The 21,362-nt window shown below is 43.4% G+C and overlaps 1 protein-coding gene across 7 annotated transcripts in view; it reads left to right on the top strand.

Moving 5' to 3' along the window:
- The first annotated feature begins 1,470 nt into the window (after positions 1-1,470).
- Positions 1,471-21,362, top strand: part of PXK (PX domain containing serine/threonine kinase like) — a 36,829-nt gene continuing 16,937 nt past the window's right edge. For 5 of the 7 annotated variants that reach the window (XM_051627655.1, XM_051627656.1, XM_051627659.1 and 2 more), the window contains exons 1-7: positions 1,498-1,688; positions 11,972-12,022; positions 12,697-12,744; positions 16,936-17,122; positions 19,673-19,750; positions 19,913-19,986; positions 20,861-20,935. In XM_051627655.1, the coding sequence (XP_051483615.1) occupies positions 1,587-1,688; positions 11,972-12,022; positions 12,697-12,744; positions 16,936-17,122; positions 19,673-19,750; positions 19,913-19,986; positions 20,861-20,935 (615 nt within the window). In that variant the 5' untranslated portion in view covers positions 1,498-1,586. Of the gene's footprint in view, positions 1,689-3,601; positions 3,622-11,971; positions 12,023-12,696; positions 12,745-16,935; positions 17,123-19,672; positions 19,751-19,912; positions 19,987-20,860; positions 20,936-21,362 lie in introns of those variants that run through there. The other 2 variants (XM_051627654.1, XM_051627660.1) reach the window with 2 other exon arrangements.

The raw sequence follows: 21,362 nt of genomic DNA, 5'->3' as shown, positions 1-21,362 counted from the left end.
AGTTACTGTAGGAGCTGTTTGGAAAAATTGCTGTTCCAGCCTGAGATGTAGCTGCTTCACCACAGTGTGGGGTTGCAAGATGGAGAGACCAGGCTACTTAGGGTAACTGTTTGAAGTGTACCACAAACTCAAGCTCTGCAGCATCTTCAGTGAGATTAATTCCTATGTACAATGTAAGAAGAGAAAAGGAAACGTTCCACAAGTCATATTGAAATAAAGAGTTTTCTACATTGCTGCAGTGAAAGCCAGGCTCTGGAACTCAATTAAAAACATTTAAATCTGTGTTTTGAAAAAAAAAACAACCAACAACCAAAACCCAAACAACCAAGCCAAACCTAAAAATCTACCAATTGAGTAGAAGGTTTTTTTATGAATGTTTAAGTAAAAAAGGAAAACCACACCCCAAAGGTGAAGAGCAGCAGGTGCGCCAGCCCTTGGCCATCTCCCCCTCTCTGCGCGGACCAGCAGCGTCTCGGGGCCAATCCCCTCCCCGCAGCCCGCGCTGAAGCTGCCGCAGCCGTTCGTGCCAGCGGGGCGGCGCGGAGCACCGGGGGGACGCGGGCAGCGGGGGCGACTTACCGAGAGCAAAGCGCGGGGCAGCCGCGCTCGCCCTGCCGGCCCAGTTACCCCCTGCCCCAGCTCCTGCCCCAGCCCCGGCTCCTGCCCTCCCAGCTCCTGCCCCCCCAGGTCCTGACCCCCCGGGTCCTGCCCCAGCTTCTCCCCCAGCTCCTGCCCCCGTCTCCTGCCCCCTCGTCTCCTGCCCCAGCCCCGTCTCCTGCCCCCCCGTCTCCTGCCCCAGCCCCGTCTCCTGCCCCCCCGTCTCCTGCCCCAGCCCCGTCTCCTGCCCCCCCGTCTCCTGCCCCCTCGTCTCCTGCCCCAGCCCCATCTCCTGCCCCAGCCCCGTCTCCTGCCCCCTCGTCTCCTGCCCCAGCCCCGGCTCCTGCCCCCCCAGCTCCTGCCCCCCCAGCTCCTGCCCCATCTTCTCCCCCCGCTCCTGCCCCAGCCCCAGCTCCTGCTGCCCCAGCTTCTGCCCCCCCGCTCCTGCCCCGGCTCCTGCACCCCCAGCTTCTCCCCCCGCTCCTGCCCCGGCTCCTGCACCCCCAGCTTCTCCCCCCGCTCCTGCCCCAGCCCCAGCTCCTGCTGCCCCAGCTCCTGCTCCCCCAGCTCCTGCTCCCCCAGCTCCTGCTCCCCCAGCTCCTGCTGCCCCAGCTCCTGCCCCAGCTCCTGCCCCGGCTTCTCCCCCAGCTCCCCCCCCCCCCCCGGCTCCTGCCCCCCCAGCTCCTGCCCCCCCAGCTCCTGCCCCCGCTCCTGCCCCGGCTCCTGCACCCCCAGCTCCTGCCCCTGCCCCCCCCGCTCCCGCCCGGTTCTCCCGCCGCCCCGCGCGCTCCCGCCCCCGCCCGCCGCCGCGCGCCCCCGAGCCTGCCCCGAGCAGGCGCGCGCGGGCGCAGCGCAGCGCCCCCTGGCGGCCGGCGGCGCTAGGGCGCGTGGCGGCGCCGCGGAGCTGCCGTGTTGACAGCGGCGGCCGCGCCGGGAGCTGCCCCGGGAAGCAGGTTGGAAGCGGCGGGTTCCCCTTCTCCACCCTCGGTATGGCCTTCATGGAGAAGCCGCTGGCCGGCAAGGTGCTGCTGGACGACACGGTCCCGCTGACAGCGCAGATCGAGGCGAGCCAGAGCCTGCACTCCCACACGGTGAGCGGCGCCGGCCGGCGGGCAGGCCGGGCCGCGGGGGGGGGGGGGCAGGGGGAGCGGGGCGAGGTACCGGGAGGGAGCCGCGTCCCGGGGAGGGCGGCTGGGGCCGTCTCCGGGGCGCGGGCGGTGCGGGGGCCTGCGGCTCAGCCCGGCGGGAGCGAGGCCGGAGGGTAGCGGGGAGGGCGGCGGGCAGGGCCCGGGGCAGCTGGGGCGGGGGCCGGGGCAGGAGCGGCGGGGCCGGAGCCCGGGAGGGCGGGTTGCGCCGGCCGGGGAGCCCCTGTGTGGGGATGTGGCGGTGCCGCCGCTTCCCGGGCTGCAGCGAGCCCGGAGTTGTTGGGCTCCTGCTCCCCCGGGAAGGGGTTATCCTGCCGCAGCCCGGGGTGCCGGCAGTGCCCGGGCCTGGGGGGGGCTGGGACTCGTGCCCGCGGACTCTTAGGAAGGCCTGGTGCCCTCCGAGTTGCTGCGATTTCTGTTTTATCTCGGGGTCTGTCGCAGCGTTTGGAGCGGAGGTGGGTTCTGGTTGTGGCGTTTCAGTCGCTGCGATGAAGTTCGGTTTGAACGGGCAACATCTGCCTGCGGGCCGGGCTGTGCGGCGGTAGCGAGGGCTGCGAAAGCTGCAGAGCAGGGTCCGGCCCCGCTTTGCTCCTTGTGAGGAGAGATGGACCAGCCCTGCCACGGCTTAAATCTTCTGGGATGCCTAGAACATACGCACACCACCTCCCTGAGAACTCTCTTGTCTGGGAGCATGCAGTAATAAGCCCAAATTTCATAATCTCCTGTTTGCAATTGTTTTCCAGTTTAAAAACTGCGTTTACTTAGGGTATGACGAAGCAGTACTGTGAACCAGAGAGAGAACTGGCTGTCACTTCTAATCCCTGCTTTAGCTGAGAGCGGGGATGCTGGGCTAAAAAGGAGGCCACAGGTACTTCAGCAGCCCGTGGGCTAGCAGGAAGCTTGTTTTAAACGGAGAGAGGATGTTCCTTCTGCCCCTTGCACAGCTCAGATTCCTGTGTTGTTGCTCTCTCTTCCAGGTTCCTTGCATCTGCTAAATAGTCTTAACCTGAGTGACAGTACTTGTAGGTTCACCACAGGATATACAACTAATATGTCTTATTAAATATTTTTCCTAGAAGTAATCTGCACATGAGAAATGTTTGGGTTTTCTTTGTGTGAGGAACTTGGGTTAACTGAGGGTCCAGTCTTCCTCAGAACAGAAATAACCCACAAGAAATTGTCCAGAAGATCTTGCAGCAGGCTGTGCCTCTCAATTGTTGCAACTCCTTTTGTAAATAAAACCAACGAGGTTTCTTTTCTGGCAAGCCTCATACTTTTAACCTGTTTCAATAGCTGAAGGGTGCACGGGCCAAGTCCTGTGAAAAGTTGTATAACTTCTAATACTCCCCAGTTAGCTGTCCAGATTACAGTTTCATTGTTATTGTGTTTCCCTCATGCCTTATTACACTTCTTTGCTAGTGCAAACGACAATAGCTTTTTGTGTTCTTTCCTTTGGTTTGCATGATTCTGGTTAGAAAACAAGAAGTGTCACAACATTCTTTTAGAATGAGCACTTGGGAGTAGTTTTTCAATCCACACTCTGTGTATGTGTGTTGTCTTGTCTGGGTGAGTGTGATAGGAAATGTTGCTCCCCAATCTGTCTTTCATCTCTGTATTCTGGTACTAACGGATGATCAGAAAAAATTCTCTACTGATTTGTTCTGATCTTTGCTAATAACAGAACGCTAGAGCACTGTGCCTTTTGATTTAAAATCTGTCTCTGAGATACATCTATTAGTAATTGTTTGTTTTACTGCAGAAGCCCTGTTGATGGTTGAAAGATGGCTTGAAGTGTGTGTGGCACAGATGGTTAACATAGAGGCAGTGTGGAATAACAAAATCCAGGAAGCCATAACACAGACTTGGTTTCTTATTTGATGTAAGTTAACTATTCTGTAATTTTGGACGCTTCATCTTATGTCCCTGGTATCTGAATAAGTTGTTTATTGGTGCATGACGCTGTGTCTGGTTTGAAATTTTCTGGTTTAAATAAGCCAGACAAATAGAACCCCGTGTTTGAAGAGATGTGTAATTGAAGCCCCGCTCAGAAATAAGGTTTGAAGTGCTTTTGGGAGGTGCTAAGACTGTATTTTACTTTGTTACATTACAGATGTAAGGAAGTAGGCTGTCTTTAACTGAACACTTTTTTAGCTTGTTCCTCCTCCCGTGTCAAAATGGTATCTTCAGAAGATGTAGATCTATACAGTTCTTCACCGCAAACTAAAGTTTAGAGAACGAGGTCTTCACATGCTAGACTTGTTCTGAAGTTGAAATGCAAAGGCACCCATGAGTAAATGTTCTACTTCTTCTGTCAGCAGTATGTATTAAGATTTTATAATGCTGCTTCGTGTTGCAAGAGTTGCTTTCAGCTTGCATTTGTAATTTTTTTTCCTGTAGATCATTGCTTATAAAAACACTCATACGAAGATGATTTAGGCCTGGGTTAGGTGCACCTTTAATGATGGCAACTGAGCTAGTAATAATGCTAACCTTATATGAGTGCTGAAAATAGCTAGTCTTCTGAATAACTACCTAAGGAAAAGGTGAAGAATTTTAGGAAAAGCTCTGTAGATGTGGTGAAATACCATGCTGAAGCTTGTGTTAAATGAATAGTTTGCTTGCCTATTGTTCTAAGCAGCTTCTGTAAATTTAAATTTAATACAACAGACTGGGTGAGTGTAAACTTAATAGCATTGAATCAAGGGCTGTACTTGGCAGGGGCCAAGTTTCTGTTTCCTGGAGATGAAGGTATAAAGTTAAAAAAAACAAAACTGAAACCAAATCTGAACCTACTACATACTCTCTGGAATTTTCAAGAAACCTAAGGAGGGACAATGCTAGTATTTAAAATGTACTTTTGAGGGTTTACGCTTTTTCCTTAGTAAGACCAGGTCAAGCCTCTAGAAAACGTGTTTCTTAGATTTTTAGAAAATAAGCTTTAAAATTTTCTGGTATGTTCACAAGCTCTTTAGGTTTCTTTCAAGTTAGAAGAGCTCAGAATTTCTTACTTCTCAGCTGATACCTTATCTTTATGCTTTTGTTGTGTTGCAACAAAGAAACTGACAGCTGAGGTTTTCTTTCTGTGTGTTTATTTCCAGTTATAATTGAAGATGAAATAGATGACTTTTGGTTTTCTACAGAAGTTGTTTCCCCAGTGAAGTGCCTCACAAGCAGTGTCAGTTTTGTTGGAATAATTCTCTAGTGCAGTGTTTATGGAGTCCTTTTCATTTTGAAAGCCAAATAAATTTCTGTTGTAGGCACATTCCAATGGTACCTCAGTTAATAGACTCGAGATTACATGAGCAAACTCTGTCAGCTTCATGTTGTCTCCTGTGATGTGCCTCAATCACTGGCACTGTGGAAGAGGAGAGAGTTACTGTGTGACTTTCAGAGCGTGTTGGGCACCTGTTCATGGGCATGGGTCAGTGCTCTTGGTAGGTGTGTGTACCAGCCATTTTGCAGTAAATGAAGTTGTTGCCATTGCATTCCTTGAATTCAATAGGAGTGGAATTACATCCAATATATTAAGCAATTTACAAATGTCTCATCTTAGTGCCAAATGTTGTGTTCTGTCAATGGAGGCATTTTCAGCACTAAAGCTTTAATAAATTTTGGCTATTGAACTCACTTCATAGTGCAATATTTCATCTGTTTATTCACTATTTAAAAGTGACTTTCTTCCTAAGCCTTAAAATAGGATGCTATTTTCTTCCACAGTAATCTAGACATATTCCTTAATAAGCACTGCACGTCTCTACATCCAAGTTTTAAAGCATTTTGCAGCAGTACAGCCACCAGCAGGTTATACAGATACTCCTGAACATTCCTTTCTGAAGTGATTTTCCTTTTTCATACGTTTCATGTTGAAATTGAAGAAGTGAAATAGCCAATTTTGCTACAGCACATTGTTGTCTTAAAAGCATTTGGAAGTGAACAGCTGAAATAAATCCCTCTCCTAACATACTTCCAGAGTTTTTAGTTTTCCTTAAGCAACAAGTGTTGACACTCAGAGCTTTTAGATTAGAAAAATGTTGAAAAGGCATTTATATTTTTCTTATATTGTCCTGTGATACAAAAACGGACCCATATGTTTTTAGAAACACAGGATTTATTTTAAAAGCTTGAAAAGGACTTTGCACATCTGCTGTGTAAGGAATTCAATCACTGCAAAGTTTCCTTCACTTTTGAAAAAAAAAAAAAAAGAAGGTACTTTTAGAGGTGGCTTTAGGCAGGGGACTCTTAGAGGTCACTTGTTTGAGGTTTTGGTAATGAAGTTCTTCCACTGGATTTACTAAGCTTGACCACCTCCCCCAGCTTGAGCTCAAAAAAGGTCTCTGCTTCATCACACCTAATTTTAGATGTCCCAACCTTATGGTTTCCACCAGTGCACTTACTAAATTGGTATTGAGTTTGCAGCTCCTGCAATGTTGCAGTCAAAATATTAGTTGCAGTATCACACCTCAGTAAATCCATTGCCTTAGAGATCTTGCAGTGTAATTAGAATATTTTTATTGCCTCCTCACTATTTCCTGAAAAACACAAGAATGTTTTTCTTTTCTGGTGAAGGCCATGGTGGTGCAGGATACTGAAGACCTGTTATTTCTCTTGTCTCTCTGCAGAGCTTTTCTTTTTCAGTACATTTCATTGCATGTAAATGTGTGTCCCATTTTTTTTCTGCAGTTGTCCTACTTCACTTACCAAATGGCTTCCTCATTACTACACCAGGGATGCAGCCTGTGTGGAACTGTATAATGTCCTCAGCCAAACATCTGCATTGTTTAAAATGCAGGTGACCACCACTGTTGCTGCTCCTACCTCAGGTGGGCTTGGTGGCAGGGTGTGCAACAGCACATCAATCCTGTGCCCTGTAGCTAAGAGGTCCCTGAGTCTGAGGAGCTTTCCTGATTCTGTTCCTCCTTTTCACAGGGGAGATTTTCTAAATAAACATTTAAAAGAGCTCTTTACTAGAAATTGTTTCAATCCGGCCTACTTAAGCAGGGATTGTATTCATGCTTAATTACGCTTTCCTCTCTTTAATGCTTATAAAATAAAGCCCTTTGAAACTTGCAGTTGTTGTGACCTGAAGGTGACCTGGATCTTTATAATAGTTGGCTTTTCAAGCCTCTTGGATTAAACAGATGTACAGCAGAAATCTGTGAAAAATAGATGGACTATCCTGAGGCAGAAATTTAGAGACTATTTTATTGGGAAAACAGAATGTATTTCCCAGTGTTGGCAAGACTCTCTACATTTTATTATATGAGTCTCTAAATTCCCCACTTGTTCTTTCCTATTTTGCCTCTGCAAAAGCCTTTCTTTCCTGCTTGTTTTCTGTTTCAAAAACTAGGAAAGAAGATAAATAGTAACTGTTAAACACTTGGATGTGCTTTGCTGTGTAACTTTCACCTGGTAATGTTAACAAGATTATTTGAGCAGCTGCTGATGTTTTAACAAGTGCAGGAATAACAGGGAATAATCTTGTTGAATTTTTGGGGAAAAAACCTCAACACCTAAATGTTGGCTCTGCATGAAAATGGGTAAATTCAGGATAATGTTAATCCCAGGCAGTGATTGTGAAACTGTTCTTGGCAAAGGATTGGAGAAATGCAGCATGGTTGTCACTTATCCACGGGGAAGTTTGGAAAATGCTCTTATTCAGAAACTATCCAACACTCCAGTGGTAGGAAGAAGGTGTTAGGAAATGGCAGTGTGCAGCTGGGGTCATACAGCCTTCCCTGCTCCTGACCTCCTCCTCGCAGCACAGGTTTCCACATCCTTCACTGATCTGAGCAGCCAGGAAATGATCCCATAGGTAAGACCACTTTGCTTGGCATCTTTGAAAATGTGTATTGAACTGCTGCTGGAATGTGAGGGTTGTGGCAGGAACTGCCTTGGCAGTATTGGCAGGAAGAGCAGCAGATGTGCAAACCTTACCTGTGGGAGTCAGGGAGGTTGTCTTGGGGAATAGTTTTACAGCCTTCTTGGTGGCTCCTGTGTAGTTGCTGCCTGTGAGCAAAATCAGTATTGGGAGGTTCTCTGTCTTCCCTAAGCTGAGTCCTTTCTGTGCCAACCTGCAGCTCTTAGGGCTGCTTTGAAGTTTTCTGGTAAATTGAGTCATAGACTTTGAGCCGTGCATATCAAAGGGAAAGATGCCATGGGAATTTCTGCATGAACGTAGCTAACACTGAGCCTGGTTGTTGATCCCCAAAATTCTCAGCAGGACTGAGCTCCAGTAGTTACTACCCATTTCTGAAGCCTTTCCCATCCTATTTTCCTGTGTCACATCATGCAGCTAAACAGGAGCCATTCTGAGAGTGCCTGTTTTCCTTACACTTTCGTTGATGTCCTATGGGCCGAGTTTCAGTCCCACTATTGAATTCTCAGAAGAAAATTATCGTCATTCAGTTTTGGTTTTTTTCCTAAACAAACCAGAATTTGGCAGAGTCACAAAGGCTTTTGTGCATTTAGGCTCTTTTCTTGCAGAGCTGAAAGCTCTTCTTTGGTCCTATGGGAAGCATATATCAGTGGTGCTAATTATAATCCCCAGACAAGCTTGTTGCCCTGTGGAAGCAATAGGAAGTATCAGCTTCTCACTGAAACTCACCTTACTGTGGTCTCCTGATTATGTGTAGCCATGGCAGATGTTGGGAATGGGGTTGTATTTCTTATTGTGGCTATTCTACTCCAGGTATTCTTTGACTTTCAATTTTGTTATCAACTCTAGGAGAAAAAAAACAAACCCAAACCAGAAGCCCATTTAGGCTTATTAATTGGTTGTATTGACAAGGTAGTGCTGAGATGGCCAGTTCTTCATGATGATCAGCACTGATGGAGAGGGTTTGGTGGTGAGGTAGAACTAACAGCTGTGTCTGGAGAGCGATGCTCTTCTCGTTTAGGTTGTGAGCCCCATGACATAAAGAGGGGACTTGGTGCTTTTGGGTGCCAAAGCACAGCAGGGTGGGAAAATGCTTGGGTCTGTATGGGAAGAAATAGTTGAGGCCCAAATCTGTTTGTTTGGTGTTTTTTTATTTTATTTTTATTTTTTTAATTATAATCTCACTGTGAGAATGAGCTCTGAGCCCTGAGTGTTTATCACTAGGCTCTACAGAAGAAACACCTGTTACATTGATCAGAGTGGGTGCATGCAATAAGATGCTTTGATGGTTGTCTAATGAATATTTGTATTCTGCCTGCCTGAGAGCATTTTCTTGGGGTACAATAGAAGAGTTTAATCATTGGATAAAGAGTAAGTGCTACAAGGGATTGGGCAATAACTCAACTTCTTTCAAAACCCTAGAGAAGATGAGTGACTGAACATGGTGAATCATCACTGACGTGGTTTTCAGAGAAGCAGCCAACATTTTTTTGGGACTTACTGAATAAGCAATTGCTGCAATTTTTTAGTTGTGTGTGAAGGAGCCTCTTCCTACTTCCCAAAATGCAGCAATGGTCACAAAACAGGAAAAGCCTGTGGTGAATCTGGGTTTCCAGGTGTCCCTTTAGTTGGTTTCTGATGCACAGTTTCCAAGTGTAACTACACTGGTTGAATTGCAATGAGCTCTGTGGATTTTTGTTAATGTTTATGAGGATCTGGGCTTCTTGCTTACGTTACTTATAATTTTAAATGGGTAAGAGAAGGGAATATGGTGAAAGCATGTCAGGCTGACTTCCTGAAAAGAGACACTTTCATTTCAGCATAATAGCTACATTTTTTGGTTTGTGACATCTCAGGTGTCTGTCATTTCCAACTAAACTGTTAGGACACTAAGTGTTTTAAGTCACTTTGGTTTTCATGCTTGCTGGTCTTGAAATTGTTCACAAGGCTAGGATGGTTCAAAATTGCTACTGATATTTGATAGCTGTTGATGATGAAGGATGTTTTCAGTGAACTTTAGAAAATGGAATAGCATTTTTGCCTGAGCAGCATTGTGCTTTGGAAGGAAACTTAAGTAAATAAATTCTGGATTAGTTAAGGTTGAACACACAGAATAATGCCAATCTGGTGAGTGTTGGCTTTGCCTCTTGTCTGGAATAGTCATAATACTTGATTTACTCTACTTACTTTTCATGGTGGTAATTGTTAAATTTCATTCTACAGAGGGGTTCTCTGATGTGCCCTGCTTTGTTGGTTTGCATCCAATGGTATATTTGTGGTTTTCAGTATACAAGCTTTTAATGTCATTTCATTTGAAAGAGGAGAATTTGTTCTGTGTGATTCTGAAGGCAGCTTCCAAAATCAGGAGGGGCTTCACAGTACCCAAAAGAAGTTACTAATAAATGCCTATTGTGGATTTTTAACTGTGAAGCAGAATTTGTAATACTTCATGGATCAAACATTCAGTTGATTGAATTATCTAGTTGGTATGCAGATACATGCCAGATAGATTTCTAGTTACAGAATGGACAAATTTGGTATGTAAACTCACAATGCTGGAAATGCCTTTGTTTATTCATAGTTGTATCATCATTGTCTATTAATGACAATTTGGAATGCAGCATTCATTTTAATATTTGAAAAAATTGTACTTTATGTCCTGATCTGTCCTTTTTGTTTGTGTAAGGCTCCTATTGATGTGAGCAGTTCAGCAAAATTAGGTGGCATTTGAAACAGAAAAATTATTCAGTACTTTACATCAAATACATTTGAAAGTTTGTACCAGGGTGAATGAAGTAATCTGAGCTGAATAACGAATGGTTCTCACGTGCTGCTGCTGCACTGCAGGCAATAACTGGGTGGGTACTCATGCCTTGCTTGGCACAAATGCAAAGAGCTTTTTGCATGTTCCAGCATAGAAATACTGTGAGCCATGGCTGGAATTGGTATTTGTTCTAGAACTTCTGCTTCTCGAATTTAGTGAGTAGCAGCAGGTGTGCAGTGTGGCTGAGCACCTTCCCTGGGGACACCTGGGGGCTTCAGTGGTGCTTCTAGCACTGGCGGTGGCTCCTACCACCCCTGGCCAAGCATAGAGGAGATGGATGTGCTTAAAAGGCGTTGGGGATATAGACCTCTCCTACAACATCAGATTGGTACAGCTGAAAGGAAAGTGTGAGAGTGGCTTCTTCCCCCTCTTCCAGCTCTCTTCAGTGTTGGAAGTTGCATTTTCTCAGGCAGCACTTTACTTTTTGGCTCTCCATTTTCATGTTTTTCAGTGTAAATTAGGTGGCCATAGTGTTAGCTGTGTAATAAGACTTGAAAAAGAGCTGCATTTATAGAGCTTTGTGTATGCAAATGGTAAAGGAAGTATCTGTTACTACACTTAGCCCTGATTAATTTTGTTTCCTTGTTAATTAACCAATATCTAAAATGGGGATTATACACTTTCTAGGAAAAGGACTTCCCTCCTTTATGGTCTTTGAAATGTCAAAAGAGTTTTCAGAACTGTTTTCAAACTTAAACAGAGTGGAGGTAAACAAAATCATGGCTTCCTTGAAGTACATCTGAGTAGGCATGCAAAATACCTGGTGTCTAGTCTTGAGTTAATGGGATAAATCCTGGAAGTATTCAGGGCCAGGTTGAGTGGTTCTCTGAGCAACCTGATCTAGTGGGAGGTGTTAGTCTGCAAAGGTACAGTGGAGCTTGAAATGAAGAGACTGACAAGAATTGTGCTTTATGAATGTAATTTTGGGGGGAGCATTATTAGTTCCTAAAAGTGGTTCACTGTGATTTAGATCTACCTGAGCAGTTAGTATATAAATAGTTAACATTAAGCATGCATTATAGATGAAGAATTATCATAATGAGAAACTGATGCATTCTGGTTACTGAAGCACAGCCCAAAGCTTCTGTGGCAACTTTTTTTTAACAAAACCAGTTAGTCTGGGCAGCTGTAGGAGTCTGCTGGCAGTTTCTTCTGTCATGATGGTGGCAGTAATTCCAGGGGGCTACTTGTTAGACACTGGAGGTCCGGTTTCTTCGGCTGTTGTTGGTAGAGGTGCGTGGCGAGTATGCTCTTACTGTCCTTCTCCTTAGCTGAATGAAAGTGTTGAAGTGTTTCACAGGTCTGCAAGCTCTTGGACCTCTCCTTGCCTTCTACTCCATGAAGCAGAGAGTCAGCTGCTGGTGATGGGTCTGAGCAAATCCAGCTCTGACCTTCACCTAGGCACTGAAAATCTGGGGCCAAATTTTCTCTTTCTCAGTGTTTCCTAATTGAATAGTGGTCATATTTGGAGAAGTACCTTTCTTTAGCTCATTAATTCTTATTTCTAATAACTTTTTTTCCTTTTATTAGGAATACATCATCCGTGTTCAGAGAGGAGTTTCAGCAGAAAACAGTTGGCAGGTAATTTCTTAAACTATGTTTCATGTAACCAGGATGCCTTTTGAAAAATAATTTGAAAATTGTCTCTTCTAGCTTTTTTAATTTGAGCTGGAGAGGGAAGTGTTGGTTTGGAATTGAGAACATGAAGTGCTCGAATACTTTTGGTTGAAAACTAAGAGAAAAACAGTCTTGCTGCCAGCTACAGAAGGCATATTGTCTGCTGTGATTGTGAATATTCCAGGAAAAATGCTTGTCATGTATTACTACTGTGTGTTGGTACAACCCTCATTTTTAAATCTCAAATGCCAGTTTGCCTTCCTTAGTGCTGAAATTGCAGCCTTGCTGCTACATGACCAACAAAACCTAGAAGCAGTTCTGGAGATGACTATGAGAAGTTGTTGCAACTAATATGGCAAAAATGCTTTGTTTGCAGACAACTTTGCCTCACCATTATTTTTTAAGCCGTTTTAAGATAACGTTTAGAAATGCATTTTATTACTGGTTGAGATGAGATTAAAAGGTCTTCTTTGATCTCTAGCAGTGTGATATAAATCCAGCTGTTATGCATTTGTACAAAAATGGTTAAAAGAAGAAGATTATAAATGGGAGTTACTTTTATCTGATGGGATTTTGAAGAGTAAAATGGTCATGGGCAACAAAATGTGTTTCCTGAACTTTGTCTTTATATTTTGCAGATTGTGAGGCGATACAGTGACTTTGACTTGCTCAATAATAGCTTGCAGGTAACTTTCACTCTTATATAAATATAAAAAGTCATTGATAAAGGATGTATTTTAAATGGTTTGGGGTAGTTTCATATATTGCAATGAATACAAAGAAATACAGATTCACATAGCTGTAAAGAGAAACTGTGACTTCAAATGTAACGTGAATGTATACTTGTTTCACTTGTATGTTTTTTCTTGTGAAATTTTAGTTTTGGCATAAACAGGACCAGTTTATATGGAAATGGAGGAAATTGGCAGATACTGAATCTTTGCCTTCAGTGCTGTCACTTGTTCCGGTGTCCTGTGTTATTGCTTGTGCCTCCTTTGGTTTGAAGAAAGCCAAGGCACATACTGACCTTATAAATCCAGCATTGAAGTGCTATGTGTCTCATTATTTATTTTCATCCAGAAGCACAACCAGATGCTGCTTATCATGTGATGGTTTTCTCTATCACTGGAAAGGGTTCCCTAGTTAAACACTGGACTTACTGTGTCTTTTCTTTTGCTTTTTTGGGACAATTATTTCTTTTTAGTAAGTGTGGGAAAAGGCAGGGTACATGAGTGTGTTTGGGAAAAGGGGGGAAGCAGCAGTGACTGGCATCTGCAGGAGTGAAACTTGTTACTCAAGATTTCCATAGTATTATTCAAGCAAGATGAAAAGTGAACACTTCTGTGACTAGAGGATAGATTTTTGTGACATTTTTTTCCCCTTGTTAAATGTTGTGTGAATTCAAGAGCTTAATACTTCTTCCACTCCCTCCCCACAGCTCCCATCAGTTCAGCTAGCTGCTTGATGAACCTCAGAGAGCAAGAACCTGTAAGGATGTTGAACTGTGTGCTCTGATAGTCTGCCATACCTGATTCCTATGCTAGAAGATGGATGAGGGGGCAAATTAGTCATAATTCCACAGATACAACACAGTTTGTGTTGTGGAGTTATTTTATTGAATGTGTAGTAGCATGTAGGAACTTCATCATGACCTAGAAATCTCTTGTGTGATGTGTTGAATAAATGCAAGACAAGGATGTCTCCTGCTCCAAAGAAATCCAAGATTTAAGATGAGATAAGGACCCATGGAAGCACAAGGAAATGAGATGCTATTAGTCTGTCACAGTACATAGTGGCCATTGCAGTCTTACCCATAGTCAAGTTTTGATAAAGACCACAGGGAGAGAATTTTGAGATAGTATTAAAGAAAAGAAAGAGTTCACTTTTGCAGCCCCCTATAACAAGCTCCTCTTAAGTGTGGAGAGTAGAATGTGTTAAGGCATGCAAAAGCTTTGTTGCCTTCTCATGTAACTTTCAAAAAAGCAACTGACCTTTAAAACTTGAAATTTAGAAATGACAGATACTGAAAGGGTGGAAGGTCTAGAAAGTGAAGGTAAACAGGTTATGTATGATGTAGTATGGAAAGAAAAGGCCTTTGTATTTGAGACAGAGGTGAGTGATAAAAGTGGAGGGTTTAGGAAATTGTTTGACAGCAACTTGCAGAGTGGGGGCAAGGAGGAATTTGAAATGATAGATTTCGTGACTGTAAGAAATGAAGATCTGGGACAGAAATGTCATCTGCTTGGATAGCTAGAAAAGATCAAACAGAATCATCAAGACATGCTCTGACTTGGGTAGGAGGGTGTGCAAAGGGGGGCTGTGTCATTAGTGTCATTAGCACTTGCTCTCCTTCAGTGAAAACTACTGCTCACTCCGTGATATTCAAGCTCCTGCTTGCTTTCCACTGTCTGGGAGGGCAAAGATGTACCTCTGCTTGCAGAGAGCCATCCTAGGAGGTGTAAATCTCTTACGTGCCCAGCAGAAGGGCAGTTTTAAGCCTTTATCAAAGATAACTCTTTTGACCAACATCACTGCTCCTCCAGCCTAGTTCTGCATGCCAGGGCTTGAGAGACAGCAGACAGTAGCTGGTAAGAAGCCTGTTAAAACTGCTCTTTTCTCCCACTGTTTTGGAGTTTTTTTATAAATTGCTTTTTGTGATGCTGGAGCTGAAGCTTTCTGAGCCACTAAGACATGCAACACTCCTCAGTTCTTTCCATTCAGAACTCTTAGCAACAATATTTCATAGCAATATTCAGATCCCATGAGTTGTTTTTAAACTCTTCAAACTCTCACCTGGTGTGTATTGAAATTAGAGTAAACAAACAAAACCCAAACAACCCAACCCAACCCCCTCCAAACAGTTTAAAGCAATAAGAAAATACCAAAACCTAGTCTCCTTCCTTCAAAACTAAAATGTTGCTGGAAAAATTGGAAGAGCTTCTTTTGGGTGTAAAGCCCCAAATTCTTCCAATTCTTGTGGCATACTTGACCTCTCTATAGGTTTGGGTGGTTGTGTTTGAACACACAGCTGCAGCCGAGTTGGAATGCAACTTTTTTGCTGCTTCTTTCTTTCTGCTTTTCTGGTGCTATTACCTCATAATAGTAGGGATTGAGTATTTCCAAACTGCCTAGGCTAGTCCTACCAAACACCTTGAAAACGTATACCTGTGAGCCTGATCTGCATCTGAAAGCTTGGAGCCAGATTCCCTGAACTCTCAGCTGTGCATTGGATTGCAAATTCCTTCCAGACTGTCCTGCATTTATTCCTCTTTCCTTACTTGACAGAGATGTGTGGAGATTGTTGGCCTCTCCTCTGTTAAGTGAACTAGTGGTACAGCATTTGCAGGAAGATGTCTGGCTTTTGTGAAGCATTTTATTGCAGCTTTTGAACAGACATTCTTGAGTGGGCTGTGGTTTGAAGATAAGAATGTTAATTCCCAGGTTCATCTGTTGCGAAGCCCATCCTGGCTCCAGTGCTGAGCTGGGGCCTCTGAGAAGTACTGCTCATGTTTTAAAGCATGCAAGGTCTGCCCAAGGTCAGGACCTCACTGAGGTGTTCTGTGGTAGATAGTGTTCTGACTGTGCTGTGTGTTTTGGCAGATAGCTACAAACACTTGGGGGTGAATGTTACTTTCTGCTGAAAAATAGCAGACGTGTGGTTTCTTTAAATACATTCTAAAGCAAATAACGGTGGTTTGAAAGCATCTGAACTAGAGTCCTTTTCTGTCTAATGTTACCTAACTGTCTGGTCAAGAAGGTAAAGGTGATTATGATTTGACAGGCTTTCCAGGTGAGTAATAACAGAAATTAATTTAGTTTTTGAGAAAAACAAAAGAGAACAAAGGAAAGGGATTGCTACTTCTACTCCAGTTTGTTGAACCAATCCTCTTTAAAATGAAAGTTGGTCCAACACCAAAAGTCCTGATCTTCTCCCTGGTGAGCTGTTTGCTTTAGAAATGAGGTTATTGCATCTGGTGTAACTGATTCCTGCAGTACACATTTCTTAAAGATAACTCCCATGGAGATTCAGCGTGCTCAAGGCAGGTGCTTTGATCTGCAGGACAACAATGTGTTAACAAGATGAAAAATTTATTCTGGCAGTTCACATGATGTAATTGAATGTAAACATGGTGTGCAACCCAGTTTTGTTTTCTAAAGATGATCCTTTTGATCTGCCTTATACAAGGCTTTGAATTTCTGTGCACTTTTTCATTGTCCTATTTCAACATATTTCTCTGATTTTATCTGAAGTTTTGAATCCCATATGTCAACATAAAACAACTACTGCACGTCCACTGGTAGATTGGAGCTCTTTCTGGGTTGAAAGCTGTTTAAAACTTGTGCAACAAATTCAGAAGAGCAAATGGAAAAGTTGCACCATGTTCAATGTTACAGATTTACAATACTGACACAGTAAGGGCTCTAAATTACCTATAAAGGCAATAGAGGCAAAGGAAAGTTATTAATCTGCACTTCATGGAAAAATAAATCATAAATCCTATCTGGAGAAAATGGTAAGGTGTGAATTGCTTTTGTGCTGTGGTTTGTCATAGAAAGGACTTGGCCAAAAATTGTAGCTATTTGGTATCTGCAAGTTTTGTGGTTTGATCTTAAATGCATGACTCACTAGCAAAAATGTATCTCTTCACATTCTCTGTGTAGTTCCACTTACGTCTGCACAGTGGGATGCAGCTGTTGTCTGACTAGCTCACCCTGATAATAGTTCTTAGAAAAGCATAAAAGCTTGATTATACACCGTGCAGAAAGAGTTACCCAGTAGTTAGCTTGTGGCTGAGAATCTCTTGTTTCTGGATTGCTAGTTTATATCCCTGAGGCATTTTGAGAGCAAGGCTAGTAATTTTTCCTCTCTTTTTAAGATCTCCACTCTAAGTCTACCTCTTCCTCCAAAAAAATTGATTGGAAATATGGAGCGTGAATTCATAGCGGAAAGACAGAAGGGACTCCAGGCCTATCTGGATGTAATTACTACCCATCACCTACTGTCCAACTGTGAACTGGTAAAAAAATTCTTGGACCCAAACAGCTATTCTGTAAACTACACTGGTAAGTGAGGAGTTGCAAAACTGCACTACAGTTTCACTTTAGTGTGTGTGTCTCTTCCGTTAATGCTGGCAAGGATTTACGCTGAGGCATGGGGGGTGGAGGGGAGAACAACCTTCTAAATTATCATACTGTGCATTTGATTATTTAGGATAATGTTTCTCCAGCTCTGTGCAAGAATCGTGCTGCGACTGGCAAATCTGATGATTTGAATTCTTTTACAGCATCACAGAATGGCAGGGGTTGGAAGGGGCCTCTGGGTATCGAGTCCAACCCCCCTGCCAGAGCAGGACCACCACAGAATCTGGGGCAGGTCACACAGAAACCCATCTGGATGGGTTTTGAAAGTCTCCAGAGGAGACTCCATAACCTCTCTGGACAGCCTGTTTCAGTGCTCTGTTACCCTCACAGTAAAGAAGTTTTTCCTCATGTTGAGGTGGAACTTCCTGTGCTCGAATTTGAATCCATTGCCCCTTGTCCTATCTCAGGCCATGACTGAAAAGAGATTGGCTCCTCCTTCTTGACACCCACCCTTTAGATATTTTAATACATTAATAAGATCCCCTCTTAGTCTTCTCTTCTCTAGACTAAACAGCCCCAGGTCTCTCAGCCTTTCCTCATAAGACAAGTGTTCCAGTCCCTTAACCATCCTCGTAGCCTCTGTTGGACTCTCTCAAGTAAATCCCTGAACCTCTTGAACTGGGGAGCCCAGAACTGGACATGATAGTCCAGGTGGGGTCTCACTAGGGCAGAGTAGAGAGGGAGGAGAACCTCCCTCGACCTGCTGGAGACACTCTTCTTAATGCACCCCAAGATACCATTGGCCTTCTTTTACAGCAGAGTGGTGAGGGTCAAGATCTACATGAGCAGAGCTTGGGGGAGGAGGGTTGGTGAGAACAGCATCTACATTTTCACAGTTTGTGATAAATGGAGAGGGTTGGTGTTTGGAAATTCTTTGTCTACTGGAGTGTAAGGTGAAGTTAAGTTTGTCAGCTCTGTGTTCTGCTGTAACAACTAGTCTTCTGAATCATGGTTCTGAGGTTTTTCAATTCAACAGGAACAACTGTGGTCATCTTGTCTAGCTCACACTATCACTGTGGGTTGTGAGACTTCCTAGAACTAATTGTTTGAGCTAGGTTGAGTACTTTTTCAAGGCTTGAATAGTCACAAACCCTCTTCCCCCAAATACTGGAAAATCACTGCATCCCTTAAAATTATATCCCAGTGATCAGTTTTCCTCACTATAAAAGGCTTCTTCTTTGAATTTGTCCAACTTCAGCCATTGGAAATTGTTAAATATTTCTCTTATAGACTGAAAAAAACTTCCTCTTAGTGATGAAAACCACTCCACAGATGTAGTTCATGGGGAAACTGACTCTTTGCAAAATGCAAAGCTTGTTTTCATAAAAGCAGAGCCTACTGAAGCAGGAACTTGCTACTTCCTTTTCACTTGTCTCTTTGCTCTCCCTTTTTGTAACATTCATGTGTCTTCAGCTTCAGAGTGCAAAGAACATTTCCCGGATGTTTATGATAAGCTGTGGAGAAGCTGTAAATTATGAGTAACTCTTGAAGGATGCAGTTTGTCTGGCTAATGCTGAGCAAGCACTTTAAAGCCTCAAGGAGACACAGTGACTTCTGTGTTAATTTTGAGCATTTACATCAAGACTGGTTTTTTCAGCAATTTGCTGGGAAGTCAGTAGCAACCAAGTCATTGCCTGTGGTCTTTGGAGACACCACTAGTTTGTCATTTCTTAAATACTGGAGCAGTGAGCTGATATTTATCACACACTCTTTTTCCTAGCCTGTTTTTGGAGAGAGAAGATGCAGTGCAGAAGGATCAGTGCATCCCTACCTTTTTGGTGTGTTTCTATGCCAAGATAAACCATGTTGGAGAAAATCCTTGCTGGCATTATTCCCTTTCTCCCCCTGCTGTCACCACTTCTCATGGAGAATTGCCCTCAAATTGCTTCATGAATAAACCAGTTTATATTCCCAGCTGTGGGAGATTTTAGTAAACAGAAGGGTGACCTTCCCCCCCCCATCCCCCAAAATGTGTGTTGGTTCATGATAGCTGGCAAAATACCTTTGCCTGCACAGAAGAGGACAGAATAACGCAGTAAGACAGGATGGATTAGTTTACATGCAGTAATGGCAATGTGAGTGCATGTTAAAGAGGTGTAAAAGTTAGCCCCTTGGCAGGTATAGCAGAAACATTTTGTGATCTAATGTAGTGTGGGAAACCTTCACTGTGAGTGTTGGATTGCAACTTGGAAATGTAGATCTAGTACAGATAGAATGCAAAGTCAGTAAGCTGAGTTTTTTGAAGGCAGTGCTTTTTCTCTCTTTTCTCTGTGGATTTGAGTACCCAGGTTAAAAATGCAAACACCCTATAACTGTGTTTTTATCTGGCTTCCTTTTAAAGTGATTTTGCTGACTTCCAGTCTGAATTCCCGCAGGCTTCCTTCTAGCATCGGATCTTATCTAACATGTGGAAAATAAATAGTCTCTTAAATAAGTATTGTTTGTTTGTTTGTTTGTTTTTTCCCTCCCCAGAAATTGCCTTACAGCATGTTTCAATGTTCTTCCGATCAGAGCCAAAGTGGGAAGTGGTAGAACCATTGAAAGATATAGGTAAGAACAGCAGAGATGCATGGAAACATGGCTGATTATTTTTCCAACTCTGAGTTGTCCTGAGATGACAATACTGTCTTAGTTTACAGACCTTGTCTGGTCTGTAAGCCATGTGATGTAGTAGTGTTTTAATTCAAGCTGTTGATGACTCTTCTGTTGTAGGTTGGCGAATACGTAAGAAATACTTCTTAATGAAGATTAAGAATCAACCAAAGGAACGACTAGTGTTAAGCTGGGTATATACATTTTCATCCCTTACTCAAGTCTTTCCTAATGAACCAGGCTTATTTAATTTATATTGACTCCCATGTGTGAGTGACCAAGAGACTGACTGAAGTGCTGAGGCTTTGAGAGAGCCTTGAAAGCCCTTAGGTAGATGGGTGGTGTGAGAGCTTTCTGTGTTCCTTTCCTCTGGTGGCAAATCCAGTTTGCTTGATCATTTGTTCCCTTTCCTGCACCTCTGTTTCTTCAGTTGTAATGGTGTAGCTTTTGACTATAGCATACATTTTCTCACTGAAAAATAACAAGGGAATCGTTTTTGAAGTGGTTTGTTTCCTCGCTCAGTTCTTTAGTTTTGCTGACAAACTGATAGGTGAGAGAGGCATGTGGCTCCTTTAAGGCAGACATGTTTTGACACCAAATAGTTTGTTGTTATTAAACACTTGCTTGTGTTCCTGTGCTGAACTGTGCTGCCCTCTTAATTACAGCAGCGTAGCTGTTTGTGAGACTTCACTGGAGAGCAGGTATCACTAAAGCCTGTAGTAGGAGGGAAGGTTTTTCTCTGGAGAGGAAGATGGGGGGATTTAAGCCTTATCAGTTCACAGTCCCCAAGTTTGGGGTTGCCAGAGTTCATGCAGTGGCAGTAATGCATGTCAGATATGGGGAGGAAGGAGGCATTAGGACTTTTTTACTGTCAGACACTTTGTGTTGTGAAACGATGGCTTTATTCATCCTCTTCAAGTTTCATTCTGTATGTGTAATTTCCTTGCTTGCTCTTCAAAACGTACCTTCAGGCAGCTGTCTGAATTTGTGAGAGCTGAATATAGAATACATCTTCTTTTTGGAGTGCAACATCCATTATGATGCCATTCTTTTCCTATTTATTTCCAGGCTGATCTTGGGCCTGATAAATACTTGTCTGACAAAGACTTACAGTATGCTGTGAAACTTCTTTCTTCCTGTTCTGTGAGTATTACTTGAAGACTTTTAAATTGTGCCAGCACAAAAGTGCTTGTTAAGGACTGATCTTGCAAAAGCACATGTAGCCTAGTGAAAACAGAGTTAGTAATTTTAGAGTTACTTTCATTTAAAGACATCTGAACCTTTTAATTACATTTCCCACACAATGAGGTAACGTTCTCAGCATAAATAATAATCCTGCAGGATTATTACAGGAGATTTAGAATTGTGGTTAATTGTATTTTTTATTTCTTGTGCAGCAGTGTGAGATCATGAGTTTTTATTTCAGCTCCTCAACACTTTGAGGCTGTTGGGATGGTGCTGTCTAGGTGTAGTTGCTAACCTGTGTGCTGGGGATATTCTCAGGCAGCAGTGGATGAGGCAGTGCAGTGAGTGTCACTATTTTTTCAGTTCTTTGAACTTAAAACAGGAA

The sequence above is a fragment of the Apus apus genome, chromosome 9, assembly GCF_020740795.1.
Source record: "Apus apus isolate bApuApu2 chromosome 9, bApuApu2.pri.cur, whole genome shotgun sequence".
NCBI lineage: Eukaryota > Metazoa > Chordata > Aves > Apodiformes > Apodidae > Apus > Apus apus.
Note: the sequence above shows the minus strand (reverse complement) of the source record. Positions and strands in the feature narration are given on the sequence as shown.